The following is a 23633-nucleotide window of genomic DNA, read 5'->3' on the forward strand; positions in this document are numbered from 1 at the left end:
CTGGATTAAAGGTACTGATTGGTCAACCTGGCCTGGTCTGGTTTCATCTGTGTAGCCCAGGTAGGAGGTGAGCCAACGGAATCAGAGGAGATTCCATTATCCTCCCTTCAATGCCTCAGAAATAAAGGAAAACAAAACTCAGCCACTGGAACAGCTTGTCCTTCAGGAAGGGCCGCACTTCATTTTCCATCCGAGATGCAATCTGAAAGCATGTTAATTACACCCGGAATATGAATTCTCGGTGTTTTGAATTACGCGACAGGGTCATTCCAGGCAGGTAAGCTCCACTCTCGCCTCCTCGCGCCGTCTCAGAAAAGTTGTTATGAAAGCTACACACTCGGTGAGACAGTCGTCTGCTCGCCTGTGGGACTGCCTGACACAGCCGGTGAAGCTCAGAATTAATTGCATCATTTGTCACCCTTTCCTGTAATCATCCAAAGCATAGACGCGACAATTAGGCAGGTATGAGCCGCTTCAAGCCCGGCCTGAACACTGACTGAAGTAGACTGAGGAAACGCTTCGCTTCTCCAGTCAGCTTTTACAAAAGCTGTACGGTCCAGAGGGAGAAACAGTCCCAGTTTCTCCTGTATGCTCTCGCCAGTGACTGAAACACCCCACCAAACACATCATTGAATCAGTCGATCAAAATGTATTATATATACAAAGAGACATTTTGTGGGAAAAGTCTGAGGGAGCGCTCAAAAAATCGGAGTAACAAAAAGGTTATTAGTCTCCATTAATAAACACATACATGAACATTAAATGGCGTTGGCAAATAAGACAATTGAGAGTTGTACAGGCAGCTGCGAGCGTGAAACAAAACATAGGGGGGCGGTAAAGAATGGCACCTGTGTGTATAAAACTAAGCAGCAAGCGCACAGAGCAGCCACAACTGCCTGTATACAACTCTTAATTGTTGAATTGGTGTGCAAAGTGTAATATCTGTGTGAAATGATTTAATTTGTTTGTGAGCATGTTTTATCGCTTGATAACATAAACCTGACGCCACAAAATACGAGTGTATCAGCATAGTGATAGTAAGAGGTGTCAGGTTGTAATGTCTGCACTGTACACCTGCATGAATAGGATTGGACGTTGATAGTCAGCTGTAGTAGCCAAGCAGCCGAAGAATGAGCCATTCATCATTAAGCAGGATTGACTAGTGTCACCAACTAGTAGAGGCTGGAACATGCTTCTCTTTCTTAAATATCCTTACATGTTTCAGGCTCACCTCCTGACAGGAAGCCGGATGAACTAAATGTTTGGATTGTAGAGATTTCCTGTACCTGTACCTTACCTGAGGTGTTCTCATCCTCATGTCAATTTGACCTGTGGATGTTGATTCATTGGTCTAATTGCACAAATCAGTTTGAAAGCTATAGTGCGTAGTTTCTGTCTCCCCCATGAGGAATTCTAAGTAACGACAACAAAACTGTCGGCGCGTCCACATGATACAAGCCTTCCGTGATCGCGCACAGCCCCCGACCCCTCCCCCACGCCGTTGCTAGTAGCCAAGGAGGACACGGAGGAGTAAAAAAACATGGACTCTTCAGAAGAGGTCATTATCTTCACTTTACACATTATCTTCTGTGCGGGAAAGTCACCGGACGACACTATCTTCTGAACATACTGAGAGTGGAGTTGTGTGGAGCTGATAGTCTTTTCATGCCACACGATTTTTTAAACCTCTCATTCAAAGTGCAAAACTACACACCAAATCTCCAAAACCATAAGCTATTTCTCAGCCTTTGACTCAGTTTTCAATTGTATAAAACACTTTTTTTTCAAAACAGTACACACTTTTCACACAATTCTCTACCTAAAACACAAAAATCTAACAGGAAGTGACTTGCTTTCCTTTTCCAAACACAACCAATCAAAATGCTACACTTATTTACCAGGTCACGCACCCACTCCTCACATGTGCAAACACTAATTGCTTAACTGATCACTAACAAATCACTGCTTTAGTATAGGCCTATAAATAGGTCAAAGGTCAGATTCCCTGTTTTGAACAATGAATGCCAACAATGGACAGAGAGCAAGGGGAGGAGGAGGGAGAGCAAGACAGGGGACAACAACGACGACAAATTCAAAGACGAAGAGTTGGAATAGGAGGAGGAGGAGGAGGAAGAGGAAGAAGAGGACGAGGGCAAAGAAGAGAAGGAAGGAGAGCCATCTCTGATGAGATTAGGGCAACACCCTAGGGCAAGTCCAGCCCAACTTTAGTCGATTTACAGTGGCGTCCATCAGAAAAGAGAACAGGTATGCAACTATCTAATGACTATTTTAGCATTACAGTAATTTACTGTAAAATACGTATGACTGCATAGTATTGCATAAACATTTGTAACTCTAAGCCATCCATTTACTGCACTGCATTGAATGAATGAGGTTGGTTATCATGCTGTACTACATTTATTTGCAAATTGTTTACAGTTCCTATGCTAAACACATACTGTGTTTGAATTCTCTATAGAGTGGAAAGGCAAAGACATCATGGAGGACGAGGACACTTGTTTACAGATGTACAAGAGACTGCAATTATAAATATGGTTCTGGACAATAGTGCAATTAGGATTCGAGAGATAAGAGAGCATATCTTGAATAATGACACCATATTTAACAACATCCATGCTGTAAGCCTGTCGACCATACAACGCATCCTCCAACAGCACCAAGTAACAATGAAACAACTTTACAAGGTGCCATTTGAGAGAAACTCTGAGAGTCAATAATCTGCGACATGACTTTGTAGAGGTATGTATGCAACACTACTTCCAGTACTTCAGAGATACCATATTTACTGATCTGTATATCCTTTTGTCTGTTACAGAGAGTATTAGAGATGGATGCCCATGTAATTCGCCATGAATTTATTTATGTGGATGAGGTTGGCTTTAACCTCACCAAATCCAGGTGCCGCGGAAGAAATGTAATAGCACAGAGGGCGATTACCAATGTCCCTGGACAGCATGAGGGTAATAAAACTATGTGTGCTGCCATAACTCAAAACGGGGTCCTCCATCACAATGCCACACTGGGTCCGTACAACACCGGCCATATGCTCACTTTTCTGGATGCAATTTACACAATGCTTGTCCCTGATCCAGATCAGGAGCCTGCTAGATTTGTGGTTGTATTGGACAATGTTAGTTTTCACAGGGCTGTTCTGGTCCAAAACTGGTTTGCCACCCATCCACAATTTGTTGTTTTGTACCTACCCCCATATTCACTTTTTCTAAATCCCATAGAGGAATTCTTCTCAGCCCAGTGCTGGAAAGTCTATGATCGCCAACCCTATGCCTGCATGTCGCTTCTCCAGGCAATGGAGGAAGCATGTGGGGACATAGAGGTTGCCTCTGTCCAAGGTTGGATACGCCATGCTAGGAGATACTTCCCTCCATGTTTGGCAAGAGAAAATATATCTTGTGATGTGGATGAAGTATTGTGGCCAGCCCCATTCCAGAGAAGAGATGAAGTGATCACTCCCCCCCTACCAATTCCTGGACTGCCCCCCACCCCCGGGATCCCACACAGACACAATTGTGTTCTTTACTGTATTTTGATGAATATACTTTTGGTTTACATATGTTTATGGTTTTGTTGTGTGCTACTGTATACAACAGTAATATTTGGCCTAATAAATATTTTCTGTTTCTACATTACATTGGTGTTTACAGTGTACTTTTTACCCCTCTCAGCAGATTACTTTCACTGTAGAACATTGTATTGAAATGTAGATATAGGCCTATGAAAGACCAAAGAGCTTTAGATTTAGAACAACAGTGTTTACATGGTATATCCAAAAATGTACTATTATGAAAGAAGTGTTTGCCATTTGATACAAATGCTTAATTCTGACATGTGTTTATGGCATTTTGAATGCAGTGTTTCATTTTGAAGGAGACGTAAAGCATTTTGCATTTTGTGTGTGCAGTTTTGGGAATTGTTTGTAGAGTTTTGAAAAAAGGCAGACGGATCTCATGAAATTCCGTATGTATGACACGTCAATTCGTATGCCATTATTGGCGTGTTATAAAGATGCAAACGCCGTTTGGCCTCCACTGACTAACATTACCTTGCGATTGCGTGTGAATGCCGTAGCGAGTAGTATGAAAGGGCGAAAATCCGTGTAGGGGAGGTTGGTCGGGGTGATGGATGGGTAAAACACAGGACTTTCACCCAGGAGACCGGGGATTGCGTCCCACGTGTGACGTTTCCTTGTCCCGCATGTGAACCCCGTGTGACTTTTCCTAAACTCAACCGTCGCGTTCTTTTTTTTACTAAAGCCAACCCTGTTGTTCTTTTCCAAACCCAACCGGTTCTTCTTTTCCTAAACTCAACCGTAGCTTTCTTCCCGCAATAACACGTTCTTCTCGCGATAACACGCCAAGTGGCGTGTATGTGTACGTCCGCTCTATACAGCGTAGACATACACGCGGATAGCTGAAAAAGCGTACAGATAACACACCACTTGGCTTAAGAAAATTGGCGTGTATATTTACGTGAAGTCATGATGCCACGTTGAAAAAGGAGACCGTTTTGAAAACGTGTGTAAGCAGTTGGAAAAAAACTGTAATTAGCTTTGTAGCAACTCATTTGGCAATGGCTTGAATGTAACGGACGTTCATTATTATCAAAAGGTTAAGCACTAAAGCTTTAACCTGTTCTGTAAGTAATTCATTTAGGGACAGTTTTATAACACGACTACTTGTACTTGTGATAACATGCACATTTTACTGTTAGCACCTGTTCTCTCAAAGCAGTTTAAAGATCTAGAAGTTTAAGAAGGAGGTGAAACAGGTACATTTAGGAACCAATGCATTCAGTAATTCACTAATTCATCAGGATTCATTAAGAGTGGAAGAACCCATCAGATGTGAGCAGACGAGGGACGAACAGATGGGTGGAAGGAAGAGAGTGACTGGGAAATTAAGAGGCTTAGTAATAGCATGTTACAAAAGACTGCCCAATTTGCAGTTGTTAGTGTGGTTATAATTGTTGCATGTGATGGATAAAATAAGGACAATGTACAGCACCAAGACAGGTGAAAACGCACTCTCACATTCACTTTGTGTCTTTTTGTATTTCTTGAGTAATCAACAGCAACAAATGCAGAAGTAAACACAGAGAGAGAGAGAGAACGGATTAACAGTCCTCTCCATTTCCAAAGGATACTTCTAATTAGACTCACAGTGAGCAACAGCCAGCCTCATGAATTTATGTGTGTGTGTGTGTGTCTGTGTGTGTGTGTGTGTGTGTGTGTGTGTGTGTGTGTGTGTGCGTGTGTGTGTGTGTGTGTATGTGTGCGCGCGTGTGTGTCTGTGCGTGTGCCTGTGTGTGTGTGTTTGTGTTTCCACTTGGCTTCCACGCTCCACTGTTGACATTTCCACAGATCATTACACAGCACACTTTCCTGCCCTCTCTGTCTCTTTGTGGTCACTTGCTATTGTCATTTCCATAACTAATTACACCGACCAAATACCAGAGGTGGAAATCAACAAAGTACATTTTATCACAGAAATAATAGGTCTATAAACACATCAACATTAATCAACAGCGACATTAATGATGGATTAATTGTTTATCAAGCCTAAAAAACATGATGAGTTGCTGCTTTTCTGTTTTGTATGATTGCAAATTTAATATCTTAGACATTTTAAGCTTTTTTTGTTCAAAATTAGCTCTTGTGTGTCCGCTTGGATTTGAAAGTTTGGTTCAACCATGAAGAAATAGACAGAACTCTGTATCATGTATGTCAAATGTGCTGGGAGAGAAACAATGACTTTCATTACTAGTCAAGTCATGTCAACTTTATTTTCAATTCTGCAATATGTGCCAGACATACAGAGCTATTGAAAATACGTTTCTCTCCCATGAGAAATATATAAAAATAAAGATAAAAATAATAATATATATATTATTATATATAAAAAAATATATAAAAAGGACAAGTAATATGTACAAATAACATAAAGAAAGATAAGTAATACATAAAATAAATTATAAATAGTGCAAATGTAAGACAAAACTAAACAGTATAGAAAACAAAAGATAAAGATATTGAAATGTGCAATATAAAAGGAAGACATGAGGTCAAGCAGACGTGAGTATTGCACAGAAGCATACAAAGTCACTTTTGGAGTTTAAAGTGACTCATTTGAGTTTAAAACCACTGGTGCAAACCAATAACTGTATATAACGTGGACATATTCTCCGTGACGTCACACACAGGTTTCTGAAGAACCAAAACAAAGCTCAAAGTAGGTGGCTTCAACCGTTGCCATCTTGGCAGTGCCTGACGTTGGCTAGTATCACATTGCCAGACCTTCTTACACAGAGCTGCGGAGGAAGGTCTGGCTAGTCAACACAGCATTCCGGGATGGGCGAGAAACGTGCTCTGGTTTATTGGCATTTCTTTCAACCAATCGTAAGCGCTAAGCCGGACCCGGACGCAGCAACTGTGCCTCTGTAAAATAGTCTCGGGAAGGAACTTCTTTTGGTGGAACATGTGCACGTAGGGATGCAAGCTCTGGAAGTCGAGTGTGTAACAGGAATTTTACTCAAAAAATAAATAAATATAATTGTCAGTTCTAGCTCGGAGGATGTTTCCCCGAATTGACCGAAGTTTAGAATGCCAACACAAAGAAAGCGGAAGGTGAGGGACAGCCAGAACCTCCGGCGGCACCGGAACTATCCCATGAATAAAATGTTGTCGATGTTAGACTAGACGTTGGCTAATCCAAAAGTTAGCAAAGAGGTGGAGTGTGGATGGAGCTGAGAATGGCTGAATGAAGCCTACAGTCTATGCCCGCCTCTTGTGACTGCAGCCACCTGTCACTCAAAGCGGAACGCCCTTAATTATGCAGAACTTTAAGCCTTAATATGATTTAAACGGGTGAGTTTAAAATAGAAAACGTCCCACGTTGTCGTGAAAGGAGAACTTAGCTATAGAGATTATAGAGATAGAGATTTTTCAGCACCGCAGGTTGCGGCTTGGAGCACACACGCTACTTCACATTGAAGAGGAAAATATTGTCATTACTCTACTCAGTTTCAGACAACTTGCAGAATAAATATTTGCCAAAATGTGGACATTGTCTTTAGCTGTTTCACCATATTAGATCATGATTCAACATTTTTCGCTTGGATTGTCAGTGTCAGCTGGTCAGTGGTGGTTCTACAGGGGGGGCAAGGGTGGCCAGTGCCCCCGTTATATTAAGCCTTGACCCCCCTCTCGCCCCCCTTAACTGTGGCAAATATTTTCATACACCTTTAACCCCACCTTTATCCCCAAAAAGGGGATATTATTTATGTGCAATGATATATGAAATGTAGGTTAACACTGATAGAGTATTCTTGTGTTTATCATTATATGTTTATCAGTAGTCTTTTGTAGAAGCAGACCTATGGGGGGTTGATTAATATATTTGGTTCCCCTGAAATCGCATGTGGCCCCACCCTGGCCCCTCCATTTGAAATGGTCTAGAACCGCCACTGTAGCTTGTCGAGGGTACAGTCTGGGTTTGCGAAGCAGGAGGGAGATTAGATGAGAGATCCATGCAGTAGAAATGTCTGCTGTCTAAACAGATCATACACTAACAACAGTAACTTTATGTTTCCATAACATGTCAGTTAAAATACACAAGCACCGTCTGTATTTTACTTCTTCCTCGTCACACAACATTGTTTTATTAAAGGGCAGATATTGTCGTAGACGTCCCAGTGGAGACGTTGCTCCTGTAATATTTGTAGCAATATCACTGCAATATTTGTAACAATATTATAGCAGCAGCAAAGTTGATGACAAACAGAAGACAAATGTCTTATTGAACCATGATAACACTATATTGAAGTGTGAGAAGTTGTAGCCAGAGGAGGAATAAACTACTGAGATGTGGCCATAAAGGTGCCACCTGCCACCCATTTTGAATGTTATCACTCCATTGAATGGCTGCATACAGTAGATATGGGTTATAAGGTGCCGGCTACACCTTCACAGAGATCCTTTCACACACTGGGTTTCAAAAAGTGTCCTTTTATACTGTCACAGTCTGTATACGTGCCCTAACGGCTCTCTAGGCTTTTCATTACCCGGAAAGCCATCAAGGACTTTATAATAAAGGCCTTTTAACGTGCCACTTTCAATCAATGCAGCAGATGAAAATGTCATCAGCAGCTGCCAACTCGGTGTTACTGTCCAAACAGCTATAGCTAAATAGCTTAGATGCAAGGCAGAATTTTCAGTTCAAAGTCACAGTTATGCAGCGAGATGTTTGCCTAATCATTACTTCTGGCAGGAGAACCTCCAGCCTGAGCCAAAGGCTGTGTTTTATTATGAATGAGTGGCGGTGGTCTCCGCACACTGCTGTTTTAATTGACATAGGGCCAAGCGGCTTTGATGTGTGAGGCGTTGTGGTGGCAGAGAGAGACGGGCTCCTCATTACTGCTCTCTCTCTCTCTCTCTCTCTCTCTCTCTCTCTCTCTCTCTTCCCCCTTCTTCACACCTCCCCCGTTCGGAGCGATGGAGGCTGCAGGGAGAGCGTGTCAGCCATGTGAGGGGAACAGCAGAGGCAAAGCGTGGGCAGAGAGGAGGGCTGAGGACGTCACCGAATCAAACGTCCTTTTATTGTCTTCCCAGACTGAGGGGAACCCCTTGAAAAATTAATTTCTATACAGATCAAACACATCTTAGTTAGGTATTCAAGTCAGTAGTTAACATTAGCAAGTACTGTTTCATTCAGAAGGGTTCACTCACTGACTGAAATGTTAGCGTGCTGCATAAAGAGAGAGGGAAAGTCAGTCAGGATTATGTCAGAAGCTAGAACATATTCTGCGAAATTCTGTCATTATTGTCTGTGATTGTTATTTAATTAGAAAAAGGTGAAGACCTGGCCAGTGCAGGAAGATCATTTCCACCTATTTTCTAATGCAAATCAACTTGTTTTTACTAATAGTTTCTGGTACAGCCTTCTTACTTATACTTTTTGGTTAGAATGTACTGACACTCATATCTAAAACATGTTTAAAAAAGTCTGTTTCTATTCAAGAGACTTTTTGAAATAGTCTTACTGCAGTGGTGGACATTCTTTTCACTTGTGTTAATAAAAAAATAAATAAGAGGTTTTAGGACTCGATAGTCAACCATGTCTCCTAAAAAATGACGTTCACATACCAAACTGTATTCTTTAATTCTTAAAGGGAAACAAATGTTCTTCCAGATTCTCCCAGTTTGTTTCAACACTTCCTTGTACAAGCAACAGTCGCACATTGTGAAACGTCAACTAGGCCCGCACGATAAGTCGTTATAAAATCGCGATCTCGATTCACCCCCGTTCGCGATTACATTTTTAAATGACTTTTTGTTTTTTTCTCCTTCAATTAATTTACTGAAAACATTTGACATTGACATTAACATGTTTTGATTATGTAAAGACATGTTCAAGGAGTTCAGATAGAGCCTGTATCAGGGCCATATTTAGTTCAATGTGTTATATGTCACTATTTTTGGTAGCCTACTGTACTTAAATGGCCAGTATGTACTTTATTTTCTTTATTCATTGAAGCCTCTATGTTTACAGGCTTGTGGTGATGTGCAATGTGCTATAGGTGCCAAAATAATTCTATGTTTGAAACTGCCAATTTGTTTTGTTTTGTCATGGTTCATGTTTGCAATAAACATTAAACTTCATGAGAAAAAAATTGTGGCAGAGAATCGTGATATCAGTTCTAAGCTAAAAAATAATGATTCATATTTTCCCCCGAATCGTGCAGGCTTAATGCCAACAGTTTTAAACTTGTTGTTAATGTTCACCAAACTACTTGGTTAGGTTTCAAAAAAAGACCATGGGTTAAAATCCTCCATTGCCGCCAAAAGTTGTCGTAGCACAGATTAAAAGCAATTTGAAATGTAAATAAACAGAAACACAACTGTGAATCACGTTCCACGGACACTTTCTGTTAAAATATATAGTCATACAGCTGTTAATACACAGAGATTAGAGTGTAGCCTCATATATTGATATTAATATATGTGTGATACATGTTGTCTTCTTGTCCCAGGGTGTCTGACAGAGTGGGATGATATCCGTTGCTGGTATCGTGCAGATGTGGGACAGGTGGTCAGCGTCTCGTGTGCCAATGCGTCCCAGCTGTTTGCCAATAACCAAGGTAACTCACTTCAACTCACCTTTCACACTTCCTTTTTTTGTTCTATATATTTCCTGTTTGTATCTCACTTCTGGTTAGTCACCCTGAAGAAGACCTGTGTGCCGCAACACTTATTTTTTACCTTTTGCTATGCATTAGCCACATCAATAAAGGCTTCTTTTAACATTTTCTTCAACAAGAGTGCCTTGGTTTTCATGCTGTTCTGATCACCGTTCACACAGCTGGGGGACAAATGTAGCCACCTACAGGCAGAAATGCATTAAAGTGCTCATATTATGCTCTTTTTCAGGTTCATAATTGTATGTAGAGGTTATGTCAGAATAGGTTTCCATGGTAATTTTCTAAAAACACCATATTTTTGTTGTACTGCACATTGCTGCAGCTCCTCTTTTCACCCTGTGTGTTGAGCTCTCTGTTTTAGCTTCAGAGTGAGACCTCTCACTTCTGTTCCATCTTTGTTGGGAGTCACACATGCGCAGTACCTAGGTAAGGACCAGTGCTTAATTTGTAAAGTGGGAGGTCCCGGAGCGCAGAGGGGGGGTGGAGCCGGCGACTCAAAATGGGGGTTGGAGGTAACGGATTAAAAAAAAAAAAAAATGACACTGCCTACGTAGCTTCTCTGACTAAAAAAACCTAAACAACACTGTGTGTACATCAGGGCAATGTTTATTTTTATTTCAGAACATGCACCGCATGGGTACGAAAAAAAAATACACAACAATCGTTGTCACAAGCAGCAATTATCCATCGGACTATAAAATTAACCAAAAAACCCACCGTGGTCTCCACGTTCTCGATCGACAGTAACGGTTTTTGCTTATTTGGGATCCAACCGGCCAGCGTATTTGAAAAAGTTAAGCAAACTTTGTTGTCTTTTTGACATTTTTCCCCTGAGTGAAACGAGGCTAACAGCAATCTCAACCAGCACAAGCGCCTGTGTCACTTGAAGTGCAGCGCCGCGCTGTTGAAGTGCTGTTGAAGTGCCCCCGCTCCCTCCGTCCCTGTCCCCCCTCCGTCTTACCCTGAAAATTCACCTCAAAACGCATCGGAAATGCAAACACAAGATTTTTGTGGGACTTCATTGGGGAATAAAGACTAACAAGACAGATAACAACATTGAACACTACACAAACAGTCATTTATTTTTTTCATTTAGGTGATTCATTTTTCATGGTGACACAGGAGGTGCCGGATCCAATAAAAAAGGATCCGGATCCAACGTCGGAGGTGCCAGAACATGTTCCGGCGTGGTGTTCCGGCTCAAATTAAGCCCTGGTAAGGACTACTAGCCAGTCAGAAGCAGAGTATGAGGGCGTGCCCTGACAGTACCTAGGTAAGGACTACTAGCCAGTCAGAAGCAGAGTATGAGGGCGTGCCCTGACAGTAACTAGGTAAGGACTACTAGCCAGTCAGAAACAGAGTATGAGAGCATGCCCTGACAGTACCTAGGTAAGGACTACTAGCCAGTCAGAAGCAGAGTATGAGGGCGTGCCCTGACAGTACCTAGGTAAGGACTACTAGCCAGTCAGAAGCAGAGTATGAGGGCGTGCCCTGACAGTACCTAGGTAAGGACTACTAGCCAGTCAGAAGCAGAGTATGAGGGCGTGCTACGCTAGCAGCTAAGCGAGTCACTTTGCAACACAAGTTTGTCTCTGAAGTGAAGGCTGGACTACAATAGAGCTGTTTGGAGCAGTTTGTGAACAGTGTTTTCTGTTGGATATGGTAAGTCCCTTTGGGGGGGACTTTGGGCTTTTTCACTTTATAAACCTATAACATGCACAATAAAGACATATAACACAATAAAGGAAAGGGGAAAAGCCAAAAAACATAATATGAGTACTTTAATAAACTGCGTACAGCCGCTCAGTCTCCATGGGGCCCTCCAATGAAAAGAAAATGATTTTTGTCTTAACTTATGTATTTAAAGACAACTCATTTTGTTTAGTATAGGCTTTCCAAATAACAGGAAACACATTTTGACAAAATTAAGCTGGTTTTATTGTTTCAATTTCAGGGGCTCTTTAAATCCCTTTTTTTTTTATCTTATACTTTGTGATATGCAATTTAAATGCCTCTCAACTGTTTAAAGTGTGCTTTGTTATCATTTGAGGGATTTTAATAATTACACATTGAAATTATTTTTGTCATCCACATTTGAACTTTTTAAAGGTGTTTGAGGCTGTGGAAATGATGCAGAAATAATTAGTATTCCTGCCAACAGAAATCAAAAATGTTTTTTATCCTTTTTATCCATCCTGCTTGTGCCTCAGCTGCGTTTCCTGCGTTGATGTTGTCAGTCATCTTAAGGCCATGTTGTTACGCTGGGGAACAGAGCAGACTCAAATGCAGATGCTCACAATAAACAGGTTTATTGAGGATGGGGAAAAAGGGAGTGGGGAGGCAGACGTAAGGGACAGGTGAAAGGCAGTCAGGACAGTGAGGGAATAGGGGGCAAGGGTAAGATGGCGAGGGCAGGTAGGATGGCGAGGGAACTGGGAGCTAGGATGGCGAAGGCAGTCGGGGGCGAGGGTACTCAAGGGAGCCGTAGCCGGGGAGCCGAGGGAGAGACACTGGGGCTGGAGAGCTGGGGAGCAGGGAAAGCCAGGAGCGGCAGGATACTCAAGGGGAGCGCGGGGGAGCCGTAGCCGAGGAGCCGAGGGGGAGACACTGGGGCTGGAGAGCAGGGGAAGCGAGGAGAGGCTGGTGCGGACGGAGACGGAGGAAGGTTGGAGCGTGGTGACGAGGGAGGGGGCCCTTGAGGTGACGCCAGCTGACTGGCGGTGACAGGCGGGGATGAAGATGATGGCAGGGTGACTGGAGCAACGATCAAGCGGAGGTGGTCTGTTGAGCCGGGGTAGAATTACTGGTCTTGATTGCACATGGAAGGCAGGTGTGCGCAGCGGGAGACGGGGATGATGGGATGGTAACCAGGTGGGCTCGATCACCTGGCAGCAGCAATGGGTGGGGGAGGGCAGAGTAGAAATAGAGAGAGGCAGGCCAACGGAAAAACACGGAGGAGAGGCAGGCCAACGGAAAAACACAGAGGAGGCAAAACCAACCGAGAAACAATATAGAGAATAGTAAACAAAACAGAAAATTCACAGCCAGCCGACCTCAACCATCACACATGTTGACGTTTTGGTTTTGGTTTATGAAACTGGAACGAAAGATTTTTCAGAAGCCAAAAAATAGGCAGATACAATTTTTATAGCATGATGAAAATATGCTCAGTTCATCCATCGTTCAGTTTACAGCTCAGCAAAGTGACCAGGTAATATTTACATATCTCTTAGGACCAGTGTTATGCTTTCACTGAGTGGTTTACGGAGCTGGACCTTTTTTTATATGCCGATTACACAAACTCATTTCCTGTGTCTGAACTTGGCTGCAGAGAGAGCTGCATACCCTCCTCACTGTTTACATGACCCCCACCTTCTTCAGACCCCTGTCTCATCCAGCTGGCTGGTCTAAAGAAGACTAAATAAGCTCGGAATCTCTCATGGACCATACAATGTCTAACAGAGAGATATATTTTTTTCTGGACAAGTGGGTGACTAAACAATGACATAAAAATCTGTCTGTTGTCACAAACAGACCCAGTGGAAATGTAGGAGTGGAAGAAGAGGCAGTAAAAAAAATAAAAAATATCCTCACCCTGCTGAACTTCAGCAATTTTATTTACTATTTACTTTTATTTATTTGATATTTATTTGATATTTGTTACAAAGACAACTTAAGGGAGCTTTATTAAAATGTTTGTTAACGCTAGTATAGTGCGCTGTTTCTGTTTCCCCCATGAGGAATTCTAAGTAACGACAACAATACAGTCAGCGCGTCCACATGAGACAAGCCTTCCGTGATCGTGCACAAGGTTTTCTATCATCATAATGAGCAAATGTTAATTAACGTATCTGGCAAGTCAGAATTTTTTTTATACTGAAAGTATTATTAAAATATTCAATGACAATGTATTTTTATTTGTTTCACGCCAAAATATCCAACCTCGCAATTCAGTATCCTCTTGTTTCCCTAACCTTAACCAAAAGTGCTTGTGTTGTCTAAACCAAACCATGGACAGGAGTGTGGATGTGAATCTGTCTCCATGGTGTCACAGTCTTGCACTTTGTACGTCAGTAAGCAAATATGTTTGTCCCCACAGCATAATTGTGGTGTATGTAAACGCAATTTCTAACAGAGTCAAAAAGCCAGAATCAGTCAGGCTCTAGCGAATATAGATAAATGCATATGTTCTTTTATATATCGTATGTACTCCTACCATAGGCGTAATTTACAGGGGGGATGAAAGGGGGGGGGGATACAACCCCCCCAATAATCAAAACTGGCCAGTGCAACCCACCCTAAAAAACGAGTATAATTTCCTTTCCATAATTAAAGACATTTGCACCATAAATTGATGCAGAAAAGGCACAAATTGTTGCAGAAAATGAAGTGTTTGACACTCAAAATTTCAATTTTGCTCAAAAGTGGAGATCTCAAGCCCCGCAATGTTGAACCCCAAAGTTACGCCCTTGACTCCTACCCTTTCTGTAAAACACCCCCGATGTGTAGAAACACAGAGTGGTTGAAGTCCAGACTCTTGCAGTATGTCAGTCAGTGTTGCTGAATTACTTTTTAGTGGCCGTAGAGAGCGTGTGCAGTATGTGGTATGCTGGGATGTAGAAATGATGCAGCAGTGAGAATGAAAGACAGGGAAAAAGAAGAAGGAGTAGCGACTTTCAGCAGTGAAAGTCAAGCGCTATCCTTCAGGAGGATCAGGAGGCGGAGGTTGCTGCTGATGACCTCATAACTCAGAGTTAGTGGGTTCCTGGACCCCACTGGATTTCCTCCTCCACAGACTACCCGGATAAGTCAAGTGCTGTAGCTGTGCAGTTACATTTGGTCTATCCAACGGGAGGCTGCAAGCAGAGAAAATAATGAATTGGAAAATCAAAGAGTTCACTGTGAGAGCCAAGAGCTTGAGGAAGGAATTGGCGCCGCTTGTTAAGCCTGGCGTTATGAGCACTAGTGCCCTCCCCGGAGCCTCGGCCTTCAACCTGCGTTCACATTCCAACCATTCACCCGCCGACGTTGCGGATGCAGGCCTGCAGGCTCTTCATGCCACCTTATACTGAGGCTAATGCAGCTGGATATCGGTAAAACCACCCACAACTCAAGCCCCCACACTGTGCCCGGCTGTGCTGAGGAGGCCGGACGGGCATATTCACATCACGAAACCTGAAATCGGTTATTTTTTTCACTGTAAACTTTTCATCCTCCGTCTTGTGAACACAGAGATTCACACAGAAAACACTGATGACCTCACCATGGAGCTCGGTTAGCTGAGTGAGCGCTGTCATTCTAACTCCAGGCCATGGTGGGAGAACATGGCTGCCTCATATGAATTCATCGTTGACAGCCTTCACCCGACTGCTGTCAGTGTTACCTCAAGCTGTTAGTAGGAATATCTTTATACTTTCATATTTTTGTTATACTTTTGGACACACAGGGACCTAAAGTTGAACGCCTCCTTAACTCCGCATTCAGTCAAGTTCTGTGAAGGATAGAAACAGGAAATATGTACTGATATTACATTTGAAAAAGAGATTAGTTCTGTTGCAAAAGCCAATTTCTTCCAGCTGAGACTTTTGGCTAAAGTCAAGCCCTACCTGCTGTGCAACAATATCAAAAGAGTTATACATGCATTTATTACGCCTCAATTAGACTGTAACTCTTTAAATGTTGGATTGGATCAGTCATCTCTTCGTCGGTTACAGTTAGTCTAGAATGTAGCAGCTCTGCTTTTTTTGTTGTCATTTTTAGGCCCTTGTTTTTGACAGGACATCTTAGACTTGAAAGGGGAAGAACACGTACACACGTGTCCAATCGCGATGTTCCCAGATCCAGGTTAAAAAATAAAGGTGACCGAGCCTTTTCAGTGGCAGCTCCAAATCTCTGGAATAGTTTACCTATTCATATAAGAACTGCTCAGACCGCTGAAACCTTCAAGTCTGTGCTTAAGACCTACTTCTATTTGTTGGCTTTCACTTCAAGTTGAGCTTTGACACCTTAACCTTTTTCTACAGTTGGTTACTTTGTATTGTGTATTGTTTTTGCATATTATCCATTTTGTTTTTTTTTGACACTTTGGTCAACTATGGTTGTTTTTTAACGTGCTATATATATATATGAAATTGAAGTAAACTGCACTGAACTGATATTTACTCGAATTAGCGTGCTACAATTTTAGCACGCGGCTAGCTAACTCGCTTTCCAAGTGCTCCATTCTAGGTTATAGAATTTAGCCCAATTTAGCACTATAAAATCACTTAAATCCAATCGTTAAACTCGTAAAGTGCATTGCAATCAAATCAGACTGCCAATATGTCCGTACAGAGGATTTTACTGATGTCAATAGAAAATGTTTGTGCACAGTATTGATCCCAACAAACTACCTTAGTCATGTTGAACGAGCAGTTTGACAGCAAACAGTAGTGTTTACCCACCAATCAATTGGACTTAAAGTGGAATCACATCAATACAATCTCTGTTGTACAGGCTCTTAAAGTGAAAAACGTGTACATGCACATTGCACACATCCTGAAGGACTGAAGTTGTTTGAGAAAAGGTTGTTGTTTACGGTGGCAGCTCAGTGTTTCTCAGCTCAGAAGTACTGTAGCAGCAGAGCTATGAATGAGGCGAGTGTGCATGCAGGCATGATTCATTATCTTTAATTTATTGTTGTTTATTTTTTCATTTCAATCGAATATCTGACAGATATTGATCAGATTTGGATTATAAAAGTGTAATTTGCAGGACGAAAATCAAACTATATAAATGCTGATTGTTTTTTGTACATCAAGAGACTGTCTGTCTCTCTCTCACACACACACACACACACACACACACACACACACACACACACAGTCAGCAGCTTGTTATTTTTCATATACAGTGACTTTATTTCACATTAAGCTTATTTTGAAACACAGCTTGTCACTGTGTTTTGTTATTTTGGCAAAAATCAATATAGATGAAATAGATATAAATATAAAGGTGACCTCTCTGTCTTACCTTGACTTTATGTTTGCCAAATGTGTACAGTATGACAACTTATACCATGACACAATACCTTCTGTCCTTGGACTTAATGAGGTAAATATAATAATTTGATCGAAGCTCTCCAGTACAGACCAAAAATCACTATTAAAATCATGCCTTAGTTAGCTGCTAGCATTCATGATCATCAATCAAATGACTTAATATCTTAATTTATCCAACCAGATGGTGACAATAATTAACCTTTTTGTTACTTTCCAAACACAAGTGAAGTTAAAAAAAGAAAAAAAGAAAGAAAGAGAAAACGCAGTTGTCTCTAAACTTTCGACACATTAGACCCAAGACCTGACCTCTGTCAGAGGAATGGCAGGGCTGGTTGTTGATCAGCATGTATTAGTGCTCACACACGTTTGTCGTGTTCACAGGAGGGTGCGTCTCCAGCCGCTCACATCATTAACAGGCAGATGGAGTTATAGTGCAGCCCATTGAATCCTAATGAAGAGCTGTGGCGTTCTTTCACTTCTGAGAAATACCAGCGTCTGTGCTCATGTGTATACATGCAATTATGGCTGTGTCTGCTGAGAGAGAGAGAGAGAGAGAGAGAGAGAGAGGTGCTATAAGAGCATTTCAGAACTGTTCTTAAGTACATATTAACAATGTACAGTATTCTTATACCAGTGTATCTTGATTGGGAATCAAATGAATGCAAAGTGACTTTATGAACTTGATTTTAAGATTTGTATTTGTTTATTATATATTTAATCTAGTCACACATTTGAATTTAATAACAACTTTGAATGCACCACAAGCCTGTAAATTACCAGTTTCACTGAACGCACCGTCTGTGTTTTTCCGACAACAGCAGCTGCAGATTGTGACATCCCGGTGTTGAATCGAAATTCTTGAGTTTGACACGTGTGCTTTACAGTGAAATACAGTCACACTTTACACCGTTTAGCGTTAGCTGTCAGCATTGTAACCGTGTTTAATCCAGCTAGTAGCTAGCGGTAGGCTAACGTTAGCTGCTGTAGAGTATAGTGTTAACTAGCTAGCGGTAGGCTAACGTTAGCTGCTGTAGAGTATAGTGTTAACTAGCTAGCGGTAGGCTAACGTTAGCTGCTGTAGAGTATAGTGTTAACTAGCTAGCGGTAGGCTAACGTTAGCTGCTGTCGAGTATAGTGTTAACTAGCTAGCGGTAGGCTAACGTTAGCTGCTGTCGAGTATAGTGTTAACTAGCGTCACATGCAGCGATGTTTCCTGTAACGTCTGTTTCAGAGCAGCAGAGAGAAGTGCAGACATATCAGTGGCACCAGAATGAGGCACCGAAATCCGCGTTGCTATTCCTGCAGCAGCAGGATGTGTTATGATGAAGTACGGCAAAATAGTATCCTGTTAGGCACGACGCAAAGCCGAGTGAAGTGAAAATAAATTAATAAATGGCGGCATGCATTTAATACGATTAAAAAAAAGTAACGCATTATGCTCGACCCTTAATCGCATCGCGATTAACGCGTTAATGCTGACAGCCCTAATATATATATATATATATATATATATATATATATATATATATATCATATATATATATATATATATATATACATTTATATATATATATACTTTATTTAATCAGGGAATTACATTGAGATCAACAATCAACAACAAAATGAAAAAATCTAATAAAAATACAATCAAATGAAAATAAGAAATATTTAAATGTCAAGACAGGAGTATGCAGGTGTAATTGGAAAAATAATTTATAAAAAGATTTCATACAAATAAGTTGAGAATGAAGAAAAATTCAAAACGCATTAAGAAAACCCATTTATTAAAAAGTGCATCTTAAAGTGACCATATTCTGCTCATTTTCAGGTTCATAATTGTAATTTGAGATTGTATCAGAATAGGTTTACATGGTTTAATTTTCAAAAAACACCATATTTTTGTTGTACTGCACATTGCTGCAGCTCCTCTTTTCACCCTGTGTTCAGGTCTCTGTTTTAGCTACAGAGTGAGACCTCTCAACTTCTGTAACATCTTTGTTGTCAGTCGCACATGCGCAGTAGCTAGCTAAGGATTACATGAGCTAGCTAGCTGTTTCGGCAACTTCGGCCTGTACAAGGCAGGATTAGCCGGGAGACTTAACGAGGGCACACTTCCAACTTTGCGTGGAATACCTGCACAACAGTGACATGTAAGTAGTTCTATACAATTTATTTTGTAGATTAGGGTGTATTCTTGTGTGTTGTAGCAGTGTTTTGCCATTGAGAACGTCTAGCATGCTAACGGTTAGCCCCCTAGCCCCCTCGTTTCGGCTAGTTACATAGAAAGACGTGCAGATTTTGAACAGCTCACCCGGAGACTGAAGGCAGGACACGTTCAGAAACCCATATCTCACTCAAAACAGTATGGATGGGTTTTCTTCAAAGTTTGTATGCGTGTGAAAGCACCAGAGACACAAAATAATACCCCAAATCCCAGAAAAAGTGATTTGTTGACAATATGGGCACTTTAAAATGACATTGATGCAAATACAAAGACGTATGACTGTACTGTGTAAAACAGTCAGTTAGAATCGACCCATTGGTATTAGTGCATCCAATTTTAGATTACTCTGTAAATTGTTCCAGAGTAATGGGGCAAAATATCTAAAGGCTGTCTGTCCAAGATTACTTATAACTACAGGGACAAGAAGTGTAAGCCAAACCTGAGAACAAGTGTTTTGAGTTACATTTATTACACTCATTCATCAGTGTCTCAGTGAAACTAATAGTCTTCATTAGGAACGCTGTATATTCATGAATCCAAACAACAAATGGCAACAAATGGAACATTTATCAGCCATCATACTGCGTTTGCATGTTATATGTGATGCTGTGGAACAAACAATCTGTACTGTCTCTTGTTGATTAGACGTTAGATGTGACTCTGCAGCACGTGGGGTTCAATTGAATATATGTTTGAGCTGTTACATACAGCCTTTATTCATTCAGATTTGATGCCCATGCTCTACTCTGCACTTAACCTCAAATCCTGCAACAAAACTCTGGAACAGCTTTCCTTTACTTCCTTTAACTATACTTTTTATGAACTTGCCTTTCTGCATCAACATTAAGTGGTCTCTCTCTGTGATCACTTTTAAAGGGGCACTATGCAGTTTTGGCAATTTCTTCGCTGTTTTCTGTCTTTTTGCTGGCAGGTTTCTCTATAGAGCTCCCCCTACAGCTTCGGGATAGCTATTTGGCAGCTCCTATGTTTACTGGTGTCTGACTCCTCACTCGGTCAGTCTGCCGTTTCCTCTTTCTCTGTCCCTCCGACAATGCTTTCTTAGCTTTCTGCTTCTTCTTTGCCGGTTAGCCGGTTCCTGACTGGGCGTATGTGTGCAGTGCTGTGAAGCAATCGCGAGACCTAATATCAAGGACATACTTATGGCCGTGTAATTCATCTGACTCTGACAATTCTGCTACCACCCCGATGCAATCGAGGTGCTCAAAGCAATAAACATTTGCAGTTAACGTTCCTGAAACAATGTGCAGTTTTTCAGAAAAATCCACTGACCTCAATGTGGACAGTTCTTTGGGGATCATTTCTTCAGCGGAAAATTGGTCGTTTTTTTATTTTTCCATCATCACAAACAAAATGACTTTCACTTCAATTTCCTGTCTGTCTGTTGTCCAGTGCAGGTCAAACACCAGGGAAGAGAGGAACCATCAGTCTTTAATCTCTGTCTCTCTGTTTACATTTCCTTGCATGTCTGAAGAGTCTCCAGTTCCCCCTTCAAATTGAAATTCTTCTTCCTGTGTGTCATTTAATAACTCTTCCACTACAGTAGTTTCCGTGGGTGACTAATAAGAGCCACATCTCTCACTCTTCACTGGTTTAGGTTTCAGATTTGATCTCTGTGTATTACATCCTCTTCTAGATTTCTCAGCCTCCCCTGGTTTCTCGTTGTTGGCGTCTCCTCTGTCCGTACCATATACCACTGATAGGTTTATGTGTTTTTTTTTTTTTAAGGTTACATCTACAGGAACTGCACTGAGCATGGATGGTCCGAGCCCTACCCCTCCTATGACCAGGCCTGCGAGTTCACAGAGTACGAAGAGACAGATCCAGAGGTAGATGTTTTTGCCGGGTTATTTCTGTAAATTATTCTTCAGGGAAACTAACTGTGAGTGTATTCTCATTAGGATGTTTTGTCTGTCGGGTTGCCCTTATAACTGTAGATATGTTGAAGATGCCAAAGCATATTTTTTATCAGTATAAGCATGACTACTGGTGGAAACTTGAGGACTCAGTGGTGGACTCAGACAAGGTATTTGTGCTCTGCTGTAGACTGGCTAACATACACATTTTGTCAGATGACGCCCTCTATTCTCACTAAGGGACTTCAATTGCTAGCCTTGCAACAACAGCAGATCATTTTTGCTACACGGTTGAATAGTGAGGCTAAATTCATCAATTCAACCTTGATTTTGACTCGAAAGATCATTGAGGGGCGGCCCTCATTTGCAATGGCATCGAGTAATTACAAAGACAACAACAAAACAACAACAGAAAAGAATACACCATCATACTGGAAGGAAGACCTTTCTGAATTGAAGAATGGATGAATACAATATGATGAATACATTAGAATAATACGGATGCAAAAGAAAGTACAATTATGTAAAGCAAGTTTGCAAGTTTAAAATCAGACGTCTAAATTGTACATGACAGATGTTATTTTAAGCAGGCGGTATCATAAATGATTGACACTGAGAAGTGAACCCTTCGAGACTTTCATCACTGGAAACATGACAACAAAAGAGGAAGTGGTGATGTTGTCCTAGAAAGTCTTTGGCAGGAGGTTGAGATGATGTAAGTGCCTTTTCATACTGAGGTGAGAAAAGCTTTGAGATCCGTCGGAGTCAGTTGAATGCAAATAGACTTAGAGCCTTAAAAGATGACTTGGGTTGCAGTCGCATAAAGTGCAAGTGAAGAATGATGCATTACCCACCCAGTGCAGAAACAAATGTAAAAATAGTTTACAAGCACAAGGAGTTTCTACATGACAAGCTGTGTCATCATTGGAACACAAAGTTCACTAAATGTACGGCACATGTCTTGTCAGACCCAGCTGATACTCAATTGGTGTTTTCCAAACTCTGCACAGAAGAACGTGCAGGATGTAGTCAGCTTTCTTCACTTTCGCATCCGACACATTCAAATCAAGTCGGTCACAGCAAACCTGCAGCAAGGAGACATGCCACATTCACCTTGTTGAACCAATTTACTCAAGTTAAAGCTAACTTTCATACACATGCCAACATTTACTACCTCCACAAAATGTGTTGAAAGTTCACTGTCTTCCACCGGACAGACATTTTAAAATGCAGTGGCAGCTCAGTGTTCACGTCACATCAATTAGCACTTGTAAGGGTGAGTGTTCAGAGTGTGTGTAAGTGTGTGAGCAGTTCGTAGTTAATACCTATATACTGACATTGGTTTATTTCTTTTGTCTTTTTTTGCATTTCAGACAACATACTTCTCTAACTTCAAACAGGTGTACACGGCGGGCTACGCTACCTCCCTCATCTCTCTTATATCAGCGATTTTTGTCTTCACCGTGTTCAGGTAACTTTGTTGTCTTCCCAAGATACTCCACAGCAGCAGTTGTTTCAGGCAGCGCCCCAAAACGCGCAACACACCCACCAAACCATACGAAGATATAGGTTGTTTATTCCTGCCCTCTAATACTCAGTCCTTATATCCAAACCAGAAAATGTAAAAGTCGCAGTTTGAAACACGTCATTTACATTGTGAAATGGTCGCAGTTTTCATTAGGTTTAGGTACCAAAACTACTTAGTTAAGTTTAGAAAAAGATCCTGGTTTGAGTTAAAATCTTAGGTTACACTTTACTTGAAGGTATCTACATAAGAGTGACATGACACTGTCATGAACGTGTCATAAACATTATAAACAAGTCATAAACGTTTATGACATAACGCTTCTCTCATTAAGTGTCACTCGTTTTTTTTTCATGACAAGTTAGAGTTAGGGTTCATGTGTCATGACAGCGTCATGTGCTCATGACAGTGTCATGTCACTCTTATGTAGATACCTATAAGTAAAGTTTTACCAAATCTTACGTCACTTCACTTTGGGTTACGCACATGACGCAGAACGTGACGTAGCTCTATTTGTCAACTTTGTTCTGGAAAGTAAAGAAATTACTGTTTACTTTCCAAAACAAGACACAAATGCCTGGTCTCCAGGGTGAAAGTCCTGCGTTTGACCTATCCACCACCCCAACCTACCCTCCTTACGCAGAATTTGGCGTTCTTATACTTCGTCACCTTTCTGCTTTGCTCCCGTCACAATTACTATGGCCACTAGAGTGAACTGCAACTATAAATGTTAATAT

At 41.3% G+C, this 23633-nt stretch overlaps 1 protein-coding gene across 1 annotated transcript in view; it reads left to right on the forward strand.

Moving 5' to 3' along the window:
• Positions 1-23633, forward strand: part of ghrhrb (growth hormone releasing hormone receptor b) — a 59786-nt gene that overhangs the window by 16264 nt on the left and 19889 nt on the right. The window contains exons 3-5 of the mRNA XM_078258322.1: positions 10066-10173; positions 21244-21344; positions 22745-22842. Of these exons, the coding sequence (XP_078114448.1) occupies positions 10066-10173; positions 21244-21344; positions 22745-22842 (307 nt within the window). The remainder of the gene's footprint in view (positions 1-10065; positions 10174-21243; positions 21345-22744; positions 22843-23633) is intronic.

This window comes from Sander vitreus, chromosome 9 (genome assembly GCF_031162955.1).
Source record: "Sander vitreus isolate 19-12246 chromosome 9, sanVit1, whole genome shotgun sequence".
Lineage (NCBI taxonomy): Eukaryota > Metazoa > Chordata > Actinopteri > Perciformes > Percidae > Sander > Sander vitreus.